General features: G+C 55.2%; 1 protein-coding gene across 3 annotated transcripts in view; it reads right to left on the reverse strand.

The window, feature by feature from the left end:
- SEMA7A (semaphorin 7A (JohnMiltonHagen blood group)) overlaps positions 1-17,008 on the reverse strand; it is a 31,460-nt gene extending 14,452 nt beyond the window's left edge. The window contains exons 1-5 of one of the 3 annotated variants that reach the window (XM_082769522.1): positions 16,518-17,008; positions 15,485-15,527; positions 14,264-14,384; positions 12,746-12,836; positions 8,065-8,507 (exon numbers count right to left, since the gene is read on the reverse strand). In XM_082769522.1, coding sequence (XP_082625648.1) covers positions 8,065-8,176 — 112 coding nt within the window. In that variant the 5' untranslated portion in view covers positions 8,177-8,507; positions 12,746-12,836; positions 14,264-14,384; positions 15,485-15,527; positions 16,518-17,008. Of the gene's footprint in view, positions 1-8,064; positions 9,324-12,745; positions 12,837-14,263; positions 14,385-15,484; positions 15,528-16,517 lie in introns of those variants that run through there. The other 2 variants (XM_082769523.1, XM_082769524.1) reach the window with 2 other exon arrangements.
- Between the last annotated feature and the right edge of the window lie 234 nt (positions 17,009-17,242).

Consider the following 17,242-nt stretch of genomic DNA (forward strand, 5'->3'; position numbering starts at 1 on the left):
TGGAGGGCTGTGAATCATGAGGTCTCCAGCTCGCCCCCAGCCAGCTCAAGGTGCCGAAAGCGATAACCTTTTCCCTGGGGAGGGAGGGAGGGTTCTGAGAAAGAGGTAAAACCACTTCCTTCGCACTGCTCAGGTAAAACCTGGCCTGGAGGTGACAGCAGCCACTGCTCGAAGGGACCAGACCGAAAGGAGCAGAACTGAGCCAGCCCTCGAGGCTCCTACCCCTGACCCCTCCGAGCTCGCCTCCCTCCAGAGCACCCCAGAAGGGGGTTGTGCTGCCTGCTTTCCCCTCCCGGTCTCTCCTCTCCCCAGAGGTGTTTTTAGGGTGCTGAATCTCCCTGCCTCATCCCTCAAGTCTCCCATGGCACGGGCTAAACCACTCCAGAGCCGTGGGGCAGCAGTGATGGAAACAAGGCAGCCGGTGTGCTAAAAATGTCTTTTTAAACAACAACAACAAAAAAAAACAGATGCAGACACATGTGTTTCCTGCTCCTCCGAGCCCTCTCGGCAACCACACAGCTCCCCGTGACGGGGGGAGCCCCACTCGTGCCCCACGCCTGGCAGCTGCTGCCCGCCTGCCCACCACGAGAGCCTTACACAGCAGGGCTGTGGGCAGCCTGCCCCCATCTCTCCGGTCCGTGGGCAGGAAAAAAAACACCAGCACAAGCATTTTGGTACAGCTGGAGTCCACGAGGTTGTGGCCAGCTGCTCTGGGAACGGCAGGGACCAGGAAAGCAGGTCAGACAAACCATCCTGGGGCCATCAGTCATCTCTGAGGCATTTTGTGACCCCATGACGTGGGGCCAGGGAAGGGTCCTGGCCAGATGGGGTCAGCACGCTGCCTTGCTGCAGCCACATTCCCAAGGATGCACTTCCTGCACCCTAGAAAACAAGGGTGTGTCCAAAAGGATAGCGTAAATGGGCTCCCCGCGGAAGCAATGTGCTTTCTCGTCAGCCTGGGTTGTAAAAGCCCTGATGGTGACGTGCCCATGGCCTCCATCCGGCAGAAACTGTTGTGGTTTGGTTCCTGAAAGCTGGACCGAGCTGAGAGCGAGCGCTGGGGCTGCTGTCTTTATTTTCCACCCGTGACCATCCCTTCACGTGGAAAAGCACAGAGCCCAGCACCGGGCAGCAGAAGCAGCCCGCTGCAGGCAGAAGAGCATCAAGGGGACGCACAAAGGGCTCAGCGCTTGCAGAAAGCTGCTGCTGCCACCACAGGAGGTGCAAAAGCACAGAGGGGGGACACGCAGCTGGGAAGCCCACGGTACTCAAAACCACACCTGCCTGCCTTCACGCCTTTCGCTCCTCTTTCTTCTTTTAAGTCTGCAGCAGGCGAGCGGCGCAGTTCAGCTGCTTGCTATTTCTCAGCCTGTCTCGCCCCCAAGACAGCTTGGAGGCGAGCCCCGTTTAATCACCTGCCAAGAAACCTCCCGCCGTCTTCCCTCCTCTCTGCAGAGGGACTTGGCTGCCCCGAGCCAAGCCAGGTTCCCTCCGAACCCCGCTGCTTGCCTGCTCTTTGGCTTCCTCCCCGGCCGCTCCTGCAGCCCCTGCAATCGCGGGATGTTCGTGCCATGAAAAGCAAAATGCTCCGCAGCAGAGGAAACAATTCAGCCGGTGTTATCGGGGATATGTCGAGTGCTTTGTTCCTGCTCGAGCTCCCAGCCCCTGCGTGGCCCGACGTGCCCAGAAGGGCTGCGCTAACGCGGGAGGAAAGGCTCGAGCTCGGAGAGCACAGCCAAGCCAGACAAACGTGCTTTCTTAAAGCAGCATCAAAGGCACGAAGCATTCGGGCAGATTAATGATTTCTACTCTTTCTGGTAAGCTCTGCAGCGGCCTGGCAGCGCTATTCAGCACAGGGGTGAGCCAGGGCAGGAAGAAAGGGAAAAACCTCTCCGCTTGGTAATGCAGCTGCTGGGCACGGGCACGCCTGCTCCAAAGGCTTTCTGTGAGCTGCACAGCCTTTATTTCCTCTGCGAGGGGCTGCCAAGCTGCAGCCAGAGCAGGCGTCGGTCCCAAACGCCCCCTCAGCGAGCAACAATGAGAAAAGCCCCCTAACCTGCGGCCAGAAGAAACGAGCCTTGAATTCAAAGCCATCAGCCGGGATTTTGCGAGCGCAGGCAGCACCGCGCAGCCCTCTGAAGCCTCGAGCCAGTGTTTGGCGCTCCAGGAAAGGCAGCTTTCTCCTAATTAAACGCAAAATGACTGTGTGACAGGCACTGCGGTGCTTTCCACGCTCAGGCAGCAGGAAGGAGGCAGGCTAACACGCTACCAACATGCCCCGGCCCCTTCTGCACGTCCCCCCTCCCAAAATCATGCAGCACCGTGCCTCTGCAAGCCGAGCCCAGAGCAGAGCTGATTCCCGGGTGCCCCAGGGGGCAGCTTGCAGCCAGGGCTGCCATCTCGCAGGTACGCTTCCCCTGCCAGCCCCGAGCGAGCTGCAGGCTGCACCCCACCGACCGGGGCTGCTAAATTTAGAGCCAGGGTTTGTTCCTTTCCAGAAGAGGCTCTCCGTAATGACAGACCCGAGCTGCGCCGTGTTCCGCTGGAAGCCGGGGGAGCCTCGGCCTGTGATTACGGTGTTTGGTCGTACGGCCCCTGGAAAACCCAGGACAAAAGGATGTTTTTAGCAGGAGAGCTATCTGCGGAGCGCGGCTGCCCCTCCTAGCAGGCACAGCAACTTCCAGAGGGCGGCTTCTCATAAAAAGCCTTCCAGGATGAAAACCGCCGCGAGCACCTCTGCGCACAACCCCCGTGCAAAAGCCTCTTTCCCTATTATCCTAACCAGCAGCCATCTCCCCGCTGACAGCAGCACAGCCTGCAGCATCTGAGCATCCTTTGGGCTGCCAGCCCTCTGCTGCATGCCCCAGCCCCTGCAGGGCACCAGCTTCACGGAGCAGGGAGAGATGCGTGGCTCCGGAGCGAGGACCAAGTTCCAGTTCCCTCCACGAAGCAGATGAGATAACACACGCAGCAAAGGGACTTGAGCCAGCAGGGCCCTGCCACACTCATTGCATCCCTGCCGCAGGCTTCCCATCCCTTCTGGCTTCGTGCTGGGAAGGCTACGCAAACCTTCAAGCATCCCCATCCCACTGTCCCCAGCACACACCACATCCCCTCTTCCCTGTCCATTTTTGGCTGCATTAGTCAGATTTGGAAAGCAAACCACTGCTAGCTCGTAAAAGCTGGCCAGGCATCCGAACCCTGGCCAGACTTTCCAACCCTTTCCCAGTGTGAGCAACCCCCCGGCTGTTGTGTCTGCCTGCAAACATCCCCGCATTCAGCACGGAAACTCCCACGGCTCCTCCAGCCCATGGCACCTGCTCCTCTCCGCGGCCAACGCAGGCAAACAATTCCCTCCAGTCTAAGCAGAGTCGGAGCTGCTGGGGGCTGCCAAGACAACTGGCTTCGGGTTTGGGGCTGGGTGGTTAGAGCAGTAGAGAACCAGAGCTCTGCTAAGGGCTGGATGAGGTTTATTAGGGGCACGGAGTACCTCTTGCTCCATCCCGGAGCTGCTCTGAAACTCTCGGAGATTGCAGGAGGTGTTTGTGAGCCTGCCAGCATTCCTCCTGCCTCCCTGCACACACCGGACACGGGCACGCCGGGTGGAGCTGGCACAGCAAGGCAGAAAGGGAAGATGAGGAACAGGAGAAACAAGTCCTATTTCTGGGGCACCCAGGAATAGCTCCGCTCCAGAGGCTGCGGCTCAGCAGGACGGAGCTGAGCTGAGCTGAGCTGCACAATGCGCAATTTCCTCCTTGCAGCTCCAATCCCAGCCTTCCTGCTTCTTTAAAAAGCATCGTGCCTTGAAGTTTATATTTAGTTCGGACTGCCTTAGGACACGGAGCTGGACTATATCACCTGTGAAGGGTTTCCAGCCCCGTTTTCCCCAGCTCTGCCCCTGGCCATGCCTGAGGGCTGGCACAGCTGCGGCTCTGGCCCTGGCCCAGCCCCGAGCATTGCAGTGAGGCAGCCACAACTTTTCTTTTTTTTTATTAGTTTGCCCGTATCTGCTGGTTTTGTGTCACGTTCTGGTAACAGGAGGTGGCTGTGATTCACTCACTCGGTTTGTTTGTCTTTTTTTTTCTCCAATCTGCACAGAAGAGCAAGAAATTATTTTCAACCAACATTTTATGATACCAGCATCTCCCACCCTGTGAAAACGAGCCGGCTGCAGAAAATAGCACTGCTGGGAAAGTGAGAAGCTTTCTCCTGGAAATGTTGATGCTGCGAGAGCTTGGTGTAGAAGTACCCTACAAGATGTTTCACACTCTTGGGACCGTGGCACCTCCGAAAACAGTGGCACCACGGAGCAGAAGCTGGTGGTGGCACTGCCACCTCTCCTCTTACCTCCGTCCCCCATCAGCTCTTACCTTCCTTTGCTAGCTGCAGGCACGAGGAGGCACGAAGAGCTCCTGGAAGAGCTCCTGGAGGCAGGGGCACTCGCTGCTGGCAGCGTTCCTCCCAGCCCACTGAGCTGAGGCTTGGCACAGCCTCTGGACTAGGGGCAGCGTGGGGTTTTTCCAGGAACTCTAATTTGAGTCCTCCTGAACCGGCCCCAGCCTCCTCAACTCGGTTGAGGCAGCCAAGGGTCAAGTGTATGATCTTCCTCTTGCCCTGCGACACCGGTTTCTCTCCTGCGAGCTATGGAACAGCTCAAAACCAGTCCCCTCCAGCCCTGAAAGCCCCGTTAGCCTCGTCTGTCGATCAGCCTCCATCCCACCCCAAGGTGTGACTGCAGCAGGGAGCCAGGGAAAGGCCGCGAGCTTCTCTCAGGTCTACACACGCAGGGGTAAGCCAGGACACGGCAGGCTGAAGAGTGGTGGTGGCTAAAAACGATTTCCGTGCCGCACGAACCCCCGGTGAGAGGAGCTGGCTGCCCCTGCCCTCGGGCTCCTCGCTGCGCTCCTCTGCTCTCCCGATGCTCGGTGACTTTCCGGTCAGCAGGCAGCAGCCTGGGGGGCCACCTCCCCGCTCCACGCAGGGTTTGGCACCCGGAGAGCTCTGCCCAGCTCTGCTGCCAGGGCTCTGGCGTGCAGGAGCTCAGCGTGGGAGCTGCGTGCACCTCCCCAAACAAAGCCCAGCTGGCCGGTGTTTGGTTAGGGAAAGAAGGGGAGGACAAACAGAAGGAAATGTAACCTTGCACACCGTGTTCTCGCCTGATACGCCTGCCTCTGTACCAGCACAGGCTGCTAAGGCTCCACTCGCCCCCACCCCGCAGATCTCAGCGGATCGGGGACGTGGCACCGCAGACCCCTGCCCATGTGTGCCGGGTGAGATGCGAAGGGGAAGGTGACAAACTCCCCAGCAGAAAAAGGGATCTGAAGCACTTCAGACATGACCCCTGGTCAGGAGCTGACCTCAGCCCTTTGCTCTGCCTTCTCCCCAAGAGGAAGAAATCCTGCAGAGTCAGACGTGCTTTCAAAGAACTGCTTAACCAGCGTTATATGGGAGCCAGCCACCTGCGCTGGCTGCTGCCAGAGCTCCAGAGCTCCTTCCCCACCGCCTTCGGGTGAAAACGTGCTGGTTGGGAAAACGTGCCCCTGCCTCGCCCCATCCTGCGCTGCCTTACAGAGTCAGGAGTGGAGAAAAAAGGCAGAGCAGGCGCCCTGTCCGAGCCTCGGGGCTGGGTTTATGTGCAGAGCACTCCAGGAGAGATAAAGGCAGAGCTGCAGAACACTTTGTTCCAGGCACCCAGTGCTGCATGTCCCAGTCCCCAGGACTGCAGAATCACTTAAGGCCGGGCCGTTCCCGACCCCGAGGCAGGCCAACTCGGTTTCTTTGTCTTCAGAGCGGAGCTCTGGCTTGTGCCACCGAAGCCAGCAGCCTTTTCTTTCTGCTGACAGCACACAATGTCACCTCACCTAGTTCCTCCACGGCGATCAGACAATGAAGGACCGCGGGGTGAAACAGCAGAGAGGGGTTTGGGCTGCCTGCAGCGGGGCTGGGGATCTCCCCAGACCCGGCAGGGTGACGACAAGGGGAGCAGGGCAGGGGCTGAGAGAGGAAAGGGCAGCTGCAGCTTCTCCCAGTGCCATTTTCCTTCTCTTCCCCCAGAGCAGCAGCCCGGGGAGGGATGCTGCACACTTACCCTCCCCTCCTGGAAAGGGCTGGGCTCAGGCCAGTGCCAGGAGGGAATTTCTCCGTCCTCCGTACCTGGTGCTAGCGCTGGGCCGTGGCATGTAAGAAATTTAATTACTTAAAGAGCTGCCAGCTCCTGCAGAGCCCAGGGCCGAGGCCAGCACTGCACTGCTCGGAGCACACAGCCCCAGCACAGCCAGGGCGAGCCACGAGGAGCCCGACGGCTGCCCTGCTCCACCTGGTGCCAGGGCTCGACCTGGAAACCAAACCCTACAGCGGCACCAGCCCCAGCACCAGCACACTGACCTGCGGGTCACCCACCCTGAAGGCGTTGTGCTTGCCTTTCACTGGGTTTGGGGCACTGGGGAAGTTGAAGAGGGCTCCATCACAGCCCCGCTGGCCCTCTGTCCCACTTCTCCTCCCACCCCGAGCCATGCTCCAGCCTCACCCCGGGCAGAGCCGCTCCCCAAAGGGCAGAGGTGATGCCAAGCACAACGCAACCCGTTACACGAGCCCCACGAGTGACTCTCAGCAAGCGTGCCGCGCAGCTGCCCCTGCGAGCTCCCTAATTGAAGTCGTGTCCCACTTTAGCTTTTTCACACACACACAAAAAAAAAAGAAAGCACAGAGAAAAGCACAAGCTGATCCCTTCTGAGGGAAGCATCCCAGCGCTAATTGGCTTCGGTGTTCCTCGGCGCCAGCTCCTCACTGCGTTTAATGTCAGGGAAGCCACCATCTGACACAGATGCTCGGAAAGGCCAAATGAGCGTGTGACGCGTGCACGCCAAGAGCGGCACAGAGCAGGTGGGAAGGAACCCCTCGAGCCCGCTTCCGCCCCCCCCCCCAAGCCCACTTTTACCCCAGAACAGGCGTTTCCAACCTCAGCACCCAGCAGCAACGCAACTTTTCCCTTCCCTTAAGCGGGGCAGGGGAAGTTCCTGCCGAGAAACGTGTGACCCCATCCTCCGGCTCCACTTCTGTACCAGTTTCTTTTGTACCCGCTTCATTTACCCGGGGATGAAATTAATGAGGCGTTACTAATGGCAACCTTTAGCCGCTCTCCCTTCCAGCGTGAGGTTTGACAGCTAGATGCCACCTCTGCTCACACACCCCCGGCCTTTCCCTCTGCTCCTGGCCCCTCATCCCAGGCAGAAACGAGCCCGGCAGAAGAATAACAGATGGTCCAGAAGAAACCACAGAAAATCCGTGTCCTCTGAAGTTCTCTGCGCACAGAGGAGCTGTTGTACTGCAGAGCAGCATGAGATCTGCAGCTCAGCTCAGCCCCAGGGTTAGACAAACACCATAACCACCGGGGACAAGACGGGGTCTTTTGTTAAAGCCTCCCTGGAGGGTATTCCTCAAAGAGCTGGGAAGACTCGTGATAAAACCAGCAAGCTCTACCCTGCTCCTTTCAACGCATGAATCTCGGGCTGCGCTCTCCGCGTAAGCCCCCTCCTCCAGAGCAGCTCTTTGTTCAGTTCTGCTAGCATTAGAGCCCCGTCCTCCTGTGTCACTGCCGTTGGATATATTTGCCCCTGAGAACAGACACCCCCTGTAAATAATTAGTTACCGAACTCACGTGCGGCTAGTTAGCAGGTTAAGCAAGCTGGATTAATTAGAAATGTAACTTTCATGCAAATACACTTCTCCATTTCTCCCCGTGAGTTAGAGGAAATGCTTACTCTGCCCGTTTCAGGACGTGGGCTTTTTGACAGCCTTTAACATATCCAGCCTGTAGGAAAACGCTTTTAGAATACAAAAAGGAAAGGATTTGGCAATGAGGCGGCTGTAGAAATTCACCAAAAGCTATCAAGGACACCAGAAGCCCCTCCAGAGATCACGGGCGATTCAGGGAGAGCCCCAAGTCCCCCCGAGGAGACAAAAGCAATGCAGAAAAGCCCGACTGCCCTCCAAAGAGGGGACAAACCAGCACGGGGAGCAGCCGGCAGCTGCGCACGCCGGCGCTGCGTCTGGGGCAGGACTCACCTTGGGGAGCCGTGATGATCCTGGGGTTCACCTTGGAGCGCCCCGCCGCACGCACCCCCAGCCGGCAGGCACACAGGGCCGCCAGGAGGGCCACCAGGGACCTGCTGCCCATTTTCAGCGCTTCGGCGAGCTGAGATCCTGAGCTTGTGAAGCTGACAGCCGCATCGGTTGCCTTATACAATGGAGAAGGAGAACCAATGATTTGTAGGCGGAGGCGTGGCTGAGCCCTTTCGATTTCTTTTTTAAGCAACTCAGCTTAGGCTGGATCCTCAGCCCGTGGTATCTTCAGGCTCTGCTGGAGTTTTTGGTCCTCCTGTCTTTCAGCCCCGCTTCTGGGAGGGAAAGGTGGGGGTCTGACGGCTTCGATCGCCCTCTTGAAAAAGCTGCAGCTGGCACACGGCCCGCAGTAAACTCAGAAAGCAAAGAGGCTCATAGCAGGAACACTGAAGTTGGTATAAATGAAGTAAGAATGAAAATACCTGTATGAGAAAGCACAAGAAGCAACAGCAGCCCCCAAGGGTGCAGCCACTGCTAACGAAGGGTGCTGCTCCTGTACTCAGGGGACACGTGGAGCCAGCACAGCCCTGCTCTGGCATTGCAGCAGGGACAGCTCATGGACAGAGCTGATCTCATGCATCAGCCTTCTTGCTGCTAGCACTATGAGAAGATAATAACAAAGCCTCAGTCCTAATAACACACGAGATGACCCTAAAATCTGTCATCAAGAGTCTGGTATTCTTCCTGACACAAATACCAGACACGACGACAGCGTTCCTTGGTGTCAGTGATCCTTGCTAAACCAGTCAAACTCACATCCCGGAGCTTACACATATTTGGATGAGAGTGTGGGTGTGACTGAGTGTATGAAATCCTCCTACGAGCCGTGGTGAGTACATATTCCCTTCCCTAGGACCCTGCCCCGACTTCCGTTGCGCTCCCCTTTTCCGAAAGGAGGAGATGCCAGGCACACCTGGTCGTGGGGCCAGCCTGCCGCAGGGCTGAGGGAAGTCACTTTGCTCTGCCAGACCTCTTCTCGCCATCAGGAGGCCAGCAAGGGCTGACAGCCTTTGTGGAGCGCTGCGAGGGTTGTTAATGAGAAGAGCAGGGAATTACGCACAAGGAAAGCAAGGTCGGACGTGACCAGAATAGGAGAGCCCCGTGGGGAACTCGCAGGGCTGAGAGATGCAGCTGTGCTCTTCAAAGTCCGTATTGAAGCTAGACCCAGGGCCGCCCCACACCTGACGGAGATGAACAGCGGCAGGGCGAGGGGGCATTCTGAAGGAAGCAAAAAAAAATTAATGAGCCAGCTGCTTGTGAATTTGTAAGGACCCTGAGGAATTTCCCTCCAAGCTTAAGCATGGGGTTTCAGCTCTCTCTTTAACCAAATATCTGCTTGGGTAATTACGGCGTGATAACACACAGATCATCTCTGGTTTTTCACTTTTGGACATGGTGATTCCCAGCCTTGAACCATTCTGCACGGCTGCTCGCATCGAAGCAACCGCCCACTCTGCCCCAGAAGCGGGTATTTCTTTACCCACCCCGGGGCCCCCAGAGGTGCTAACCCCCCTTCGCACTTGCCTTCGTGCAGTAAAGGTCAGAGAAGGCTTGCTGAAAAATGTGTAATCCATTAAGGCTCTTTCACACAGTCAGAAGTGAAAAAGAAACATCAGGGCACCATTCATGAACCACCAGCCAAAGCCGTACAACCCATGCTGGCTCCTTAATAAACGCAGGGAGTTGGCATGTTGTACCTACCCCAAATTTAGGCTACCCTATTAAAGTCGCATACATTATCTGCTTTGTCTTTCACGGCCTGACACAGCTGGTGGGCCGGGAGACTGGCGTTGAACTCCCACTCTCAACAAAGTCACCACGTGGTGACACAGAGGGGTTCTGCTCAGAGATGAACTGGGCGAGTTTCTGCCTTATTAGAGCTGTAAATCCTTTGCTTTGCCCTTTGCCTTGCTTCTGACTAACAAAGCTTGGTACCCTGCATGGTTAGCTTACAGTTTTGTGTTTTTTTTTTCCCCCACCTACAGCTAAAGACAATGCTCCTGTGTATAAAATCCAGCTTCCAACTCCCCCACGAGTTTGGAAACGTTCACTCCATCTCCCGTGCCACCGGCTGAGCCACCCCATGAGCACGACCGCGCTGTGGCCCTGGATTCAGACTGATGCTGCAGCACCCACGCCGAGCAGAAGACTCAGCAGACAGCTTGCTGCAGGCTCCTGTTACGTGGGATCGCTGTGCTGGATCGTAACTGTCAGGGCTCCACGCCTGGAGACAGGGGAAGGCTGACAAATCCCCGGGAGAAAGGTCTTGGGGTAGGCCAGGCCAGTTCCAGCGCACAGCAGTCAGCCCCAGCCGTCAGCACAGTCGGGTGCTTGTCCTCAGCCCTTGGGTTGCAGGAGATCACACGTCGTTAAACACAAAGCTGCTAAGCCATCTCTATGGGTCAGCTCGCCAGCAAAGGGAAAAAAAATGCAGTGGAACACGTAGGCATACACAAGCATCCCACCCAACACGCTGATTACATCTCTCCTTAAATCAACAGTCCCCATTAAAAGCGAGCGTTCACCCCAATGATTTATTGCTCCCCCCAGCAGCTGCAGCTCTCTTTAGGATCCCTCCTCCTCCTCCTCCTCCTCCTCCTCCTCCTCCTCCCTGCAAGCACCCCCGGTGCAGCAGCACAGTTGCGATCAGCTGGGGTGAGCCTGACTCACATGCACAAACACCCAGCCTGCACAGGACGTTACAGCATACAGATGAGATCTGGAGGCTGGAGGGAGCAGCCTCACGCTGTGCCACGCATGGAGAAAATAACCCACCTATAAGCCACCCGAAGGCAGGGCTGCCCCGAGAGAGATACGAAGCAGCACGGAGCAACGCTGAGTGCCTGAGGCTGGATGGAGGAGCAGCCAAGCTCGTAGAGCTGCTTATCGCCGTGAAAACCAGGTGAGATCTTCTCTCTGCTGTGCCTTCTCTTCCAGAAAGCTAACAGGCGTAGCTCAATCTCTGGCTGTGACAGCTTCAGAAAAGGCCAGAGGAGCAGCTTTCCGAATGGGGCACAAAGGGCTGGGGACATTCACCAGGACGGTCACTGCTGATGCATGCAGGTGTTTCCACACTCCCTCCCTGGATGAGATCAGGACTGCTAATCTGCACGTGCTGGCACAGAGACCCTGCTGCTGGATGGGCTGATGCCCCACGAGGCCGGGACACGATTATAAATGAGCATTACAGAGCCCTGGCAGACCAGAGCTGCTACGTTTTACCCCTTGCACTTCACCTTTGGGAGCAGGTAGACTTAGAAGAATTTGAAGAGGAAAAAAGTGAAATTCCACTCGCTGTTTCTTTTGGCACTGACCTACAGGACTTGTAGTTCTTGCATAAATCAAGATGGAAAAGCAGTAAAGTGGATCACTTACCAGTAAGCTGCCACATTCTGATTTCAAAACATACAAACCACCCTCCAACTCACATTCCTTCCACACAGCCTCAGCGGTCACCAGCGGGGCAACCTCAACCACTGCCTTCCAAAGCCGCAGCCCTCGCTTCAATCTCTCTGGCACCCTGTTTTGATACAAGCTCTGCTCCACCTCCTGAAGCTGGACCGGACCGGTTGGTATATCCCTGCTCTAGGAAGGGTCACCCACGGGATGAGAAGTCCCCACGTGCCATCCTCAGGGCTTTAAAATCAGCCAGTGGAGGAACCACGTGCCCCTGGGCAGCTTTTCTCTGATAAATTTACTCCTTCACTTGCCAAAGGAAGCCTGCGGCAGAGCGGTCTCACGCTTATCTCCTCGGAGAGCACCACAAACCCAGCTGCCTTGTCCCTTCTTCGGTGCTCTCCCTTCTGCAGCATGGGTCCCCTCGCTGAAAAAATCCCAGTGCCTCATCCCAGGCCAGCGCTTCACGACGCTATTCACTGACCCAGCAGCTTGCGGGGGTCCTGCCTCAGGAACGGGCACAAATTAACTCAGCTCTACGTGACCCCAAAGCACAGCTCAGCCTTGTCACTAAAAGGCAGCTATTTGTCTGGCAGATGTGTCACAACGCAATGCCCAGTGCTCTAACAAGCAGTGCTGTTGACGAGCAGCTCAGCGAGTTGCTGACGAGGCAGGAAGCAAAACAGCAAGAAACACGTCTCCTGCTCAGATTGCCAAGGTTGTGCGTGCCCCTCAGAAGTGGTTTTAGGCAGTTAATAGAACTCTGAACAGTTCAGTTGGAAGGGACTTTCAGAGAGCAACTGCCTGAGCACGTCAGGCTAACCAAAATTAAAGCAGATCTGTGAGGGCATTGTCCCAGGCTGGCACCACCCCACCTTTTACCAGTTTTGTGGCCCTCCTCTGGATGCTTCCAAGGACCACCATGGCAGGACAGTCCTTTTGAAAAGGATGCTTCCATCCTTTTTGTCGTGGAGCCCAGAACTGCACACAATATTTAAGGTGAGGCTGCACCAACGCCGAATACAGCAGGAGAATCACCTCCTTTGACGCAGTGCACGGTCCTTCCCATTTGGAAGGGAATTAAAACAAAAAGAACAAACAAGTTGCTTTGGTGAGATTGATCTGCTGCAATTCCACCACGAGAGCTGCATATTGATGTATTAACGTTGCGCAGCGTGCCAGCTCTGTCTTCCTGCAAGGGCCCTGCAGGGCAGACTATTTGGCTTACCTGCAGCTCCTGGCATTTCTTTTTTTGGACGCTGCGCTCCTCTGCTTCCTGGAAGAGCCTGGATTTCAGGGCAGCATTGCGTTGTGCTCTCCTGCAGGAATGGCTGTGTTTCAGCACTTGGCAAACAGACCCCTTAGCAATTCCAGTTCCCAATTCTGCTTTGAAAGGGTCTGTCCTAAGGGTCTGGCACCCACCGCCCCATACACGAGTTTAGCAGAGCCTTTTATCAGCCCTATTAGACCCCGAGTCCTCTTAGTTATACCCAAGTTAAGGTTCCTGCTCCACAAACTGCTCTCCCAGCCCCTGCCATAACACGGGCTGGGGTTTTAGTCTCTGTTTTTCTTTGGGAAATCAGTACAGATCACCTGGCCCCCAAGAAGTCACTTCAAAGCGCTGCTGGGGAAAAAAAACACCAAGAGTCTCTGACAAGCTGGCCAGACACGCAGGATGCGGAGGCTGCTCAGGAAAGAAAACTAATTTAAGGATATTAAGTGGACCTGGTGTTCAAGTACGTTTAAGCACTTATTTCTGTCTTGCCAGGAACTGAGAAATGTCTGAGATGTTCTACCTCCCCCGATCCTCCTTCCTATCTTGGCCTCTGCTCGAGGACCCTGGGCCAAACGATGCAGAAGGCAGTCAGCAGTTCAGCACTGTCTTTGGCTCTAAACTCAGAGCCTGTCTGGTCTCACAAAGGCTCGGCACCACAGATGCTCTGGTTTCTCTCTCCAGATCCACCATCTCTTCCAGCAGGAGAGTGGGAACAGCTCAGCATCTCACCATGAGCTCGACCTTTTTGACTTGTTTTCCCTGTGACCTGTCAAAGGTTGTCAAAGGGAAGAGCTCCCCTGTCTCCCTGCTTCCCATCTGCCCTGCCTTGCGTAGGACGCGTGACCATCATCTGCTTCCTGGCTGTTACAACTCCACAGTGTTCCCACACGGCTCGTTTGGGAAAGCAACTGGAGGAAGCCCCAAGTGACCAAGTCACAGCCTTTGGGAAGGAAGGAAGAGAAGAGTAAGAAAATGAGGTGGAGGAAGAATAAACGGACATCCGAGTGCCCAGCCAGACACCAGCTGGCAGGATCCACGCAATGATCAAATTATGCATAACGAAGATCCTTTGGGAAGCATTTTGGAAACATTTAATCAGAGGGAGCTGCGCCCCAACGAGGAATCCTCCGGGGACAGGACGGCCAGCGTCCTCCTCTTCCCTGGAACTGGGCTGTAGGCAAACAGCCCAATTAACACAGAAGCAAAGGGTTTGAAGGCTGCTCTGCGGGATGTCAAGGTAGCACGCTGAGCATTGCTGAGGGATTACAGAGCTCCGCTGTCATTAGCAACAGTATCTCCTTTACAGATTTAATGGCAATTTTCTCCTCAAGTGCCCAGCTCTCCTTATCACCTGTTGCCGCTCCAGTGCCCACAATTCCAGGCTGTTTCCAGGCAGCCAGAAATCAAACCTCAGAGCTTTAGCACTGCCACAGCACCACCACCCCTTGAGTCGGCCATACAAGCAGTTACCTTTGTTGCTCCTCATCTCCTCCTTCAACTTGCTGAGTGCTCTCTTGGGTCAGATCTTCACACAATCTGCAGCTAAACTGCAGGACTCCTTCATGCAGGGTGACACGGGAGCTACCAGCTTCTGCGTTCAAAGAGAAAAGAAGAGTTCAGTGGGGCCTGTTAATTATTTACACTCCCATTTCTGGCTCTAAAAGCCTCTGAGCCTGGGACCAGTGGATGCTGGAAAATCTACTAGAGGTGGGCCTTTCTTTGCTCATTCTGCTCTCAAGTGTTATTTTTTTTTGCAGCTTGTGTTACTGGCCATCGCTGGAAGTCAGGGAATTCTGGCTCTGCTCCTGCACAACCCATTTGATGCTTTTATCACCCCCAGAGAGGAATTCCATAGCTCTCCAGCTTCTTCCTCAAACTCAATAGCTGAGCTAATGTGCCCTGCAGAACCGAGTGGATCGTGCTTTTAAATCAGGAGGATGTTTGCTTCAGGAAAAAGATGTCTCAAAATTACTTCAGGACAACTGCTCTGCTTGCTGACAGCCTGCAACTCCCAGAAGTCAGCCAGAAAGACCGTATGGACAGAAACACTCCCCCAAATCCCTGGGCTCCCCCTAACAGGGATTCTTTTTTGGATTATTATCAGTACTGCTAAAGGTTTTGTTTGTTTGCTTTTTAAGTTTCCAGGTTCAGTTCAAACAGACGAGCCAGGAAGCTTCAATTTCAAAGCTAGTAGCTCGGTCAGCACCTTGGCCTCCAAGGATGGCTGAGGGAATGTTTATCTTCTTCCCTTTGAACTTCACTTGTTGTTTACCGTAATCTAATTACAATCGACCTCCCAAAGCAGAACTAGAACTGCACACATGACACGCAAGGGCTATTTGTAAACTTTTCCATCCATAAATTAGAATATTTATAATTACAGAAGTAAATATTAGGAAATATGTTTCATGGTGTGACGTTTTCAGCATACTTCTGCTTCCACCGAGCTAAAATAGAACCAGTGGCCTTTTACACTCAAACATTTTACTGTGCTGTTCCCCGGTAAGCATCACGGGGACTTGAGCTGCACCAAGCACAGTTCCCTAAAAAGACGCTTGGATGATTAGAGCCACAGAGGTCCCCTCCTGCCGTGCCTAAAGAAGAACGTTGTCTTGTGCCTTGAAAGGGGCTGAGTCCCACCTGCTCACAGGACACATGCTGCTGGGTCACATCGCCCATCCTGACTCCTACCTGACTCCTGCGCAGCAGTCCCACCAGCTCGTTCCCGGAAAGCCTGCGTGAGGAAGAATGAAACCAAGATTTCATTATTGCCAAGGAAGTCCCATAGCTTGTGGCCGTCAGCAATTCCTGCCGCCCCTCTTCCCTTTGTCTTGGCCTCCTCGGTGAGACTGTCGAGCTCACCAAGCAGCACAAAGCTAACAAGAAGAGAAACCAAAAACAACTCTGTATTTCCCGATTCTTCAGCATTCCCTCAGAAGAACAAAGCCGAAACGAGCCAGGAAACCACCAGGCCCTTTGCAAATAAAGCCAACCCTTAGACAAAGGCCTTGACAGAAGTTTGCTGCTGCCTCTCACGACATGGATGTTTCCTGCCTGGCTGCCCAAGGTTATTCCCTCCCTGGCAAAGTCTGCACAAGATGCTGCACCCTGGGCAAAGCAGCGCTGGAGAAATGTCCCCTCCAGCAATGGCGGGTCAGAGTGGAGCAGGGGGGCCGAGATGTGCACCCCACACTGCATCAGGATGTGGGGAGCAGAGGATGGCGTTCCCCAGCTCAGCAGACACCCACAGCAAGCGGGGATATTCAGGCAGGCAGCACCACCAAGTCAGGAGACCGGGGCAAGCAGTGAACCCAAACCTAAGACCACGGCGTTTCCCAAGGACACGAGAGCTCTGGGAGCAGTTTGGGCAAGATCTGACCCCACATTTTTTTGTGGGCCGAGCTGGTGATGCTGTTTTAAGGTGCTTGGCTGCCTTCCCTCAGCACAGGTTTGGTTATCGGGCTCCTTTAGCAGCGTATCCCTGTATGAGTCCTGCTAGCAGGGGACACTCCGAGCCTGGCTGGCTGGGGGAGCACAGAAGAAACATTCACTCCAAAATATCACAGAGGCATATGGGAGGGTGAGGGGAAATCTTTCTCAGCCTAGTCACATGAAGCCAGAAACTGAGGCTGAGGAGCTTGAAATGAGGAGCTCGGAATTTTGGAGGTTTCAGATGTGATCCAACAAACCACCCAAGCATGCTCGCACCTAAGAGACTTAATACCTTAAATGTCAGTGTCTGCTCCTGGTAGAGATCTCGCTGGTTATTTTCACACAGGGGAAGGCTCCAGAGTCATTGTGAAAGCACAGGAAGATGAGGGTGGGCAGTCACAGGCTGGGGTACAGCAGAAGCAGTCATGGATGTGAAGCCTGGGAGATTCTGCTTCGTCAGCTCTACTCTCTTGCTGCAGAATCACCCTCCCACAGCACCGCTCTGCTCCTCGCGGAGACAGCCAGCCCAGGACTGCCTTTGGCAAAAAGAAACAAGGCGGACGGGCAAAAAGCCATCAAGGTGGCTAAAGTAGAAGAGAAGGGCTCATCTGGTGAAGAGCCGACGTCCCAGCCAAGCTGCCAGCCCCTGCAGGTGTCCGTGACACGCCAGCATTGATGGTCAGACAGTGGAACAAATAATGAGATTACCAGAATCCGGGAGTAGGACCAGCTGCTGCCATTACTGCTGAAAACACCCGCTGCTGCTGCTTCCCTCGGCAGTTCCACTGTGAGGTTAGGTGGGAACAGAACCAAAAATTTCTCTTTGATGTCAGAAGCAGAAAGTCCCTAATGAAAGCACTTACGTCGGGGAACTGCGGCCTGACCTCCACCCCTCCCGCTGGGTCAGCCAAATGCTTTCAGCAAACACCTTGCAGCTGCTCCCACCGCACAGCCGCTGAGACGCTCAGGCCACGGGCGCTGGCTGATGGCTGAGGTGCGGGGAAATGGGGCAGCAGA

The sequence above is a fragment of the Aythya marila genome (assembly GCF_965140915.1).
Source record: "Aythya marila genome assembly, chromosome: 11".
In the NCBI taxonomy this organism is placed as follows: Eukaryota; Metazoa; Chordata; class Aves; order Anseriformes; family Anatidae; genus Aythya; species Aythya marila.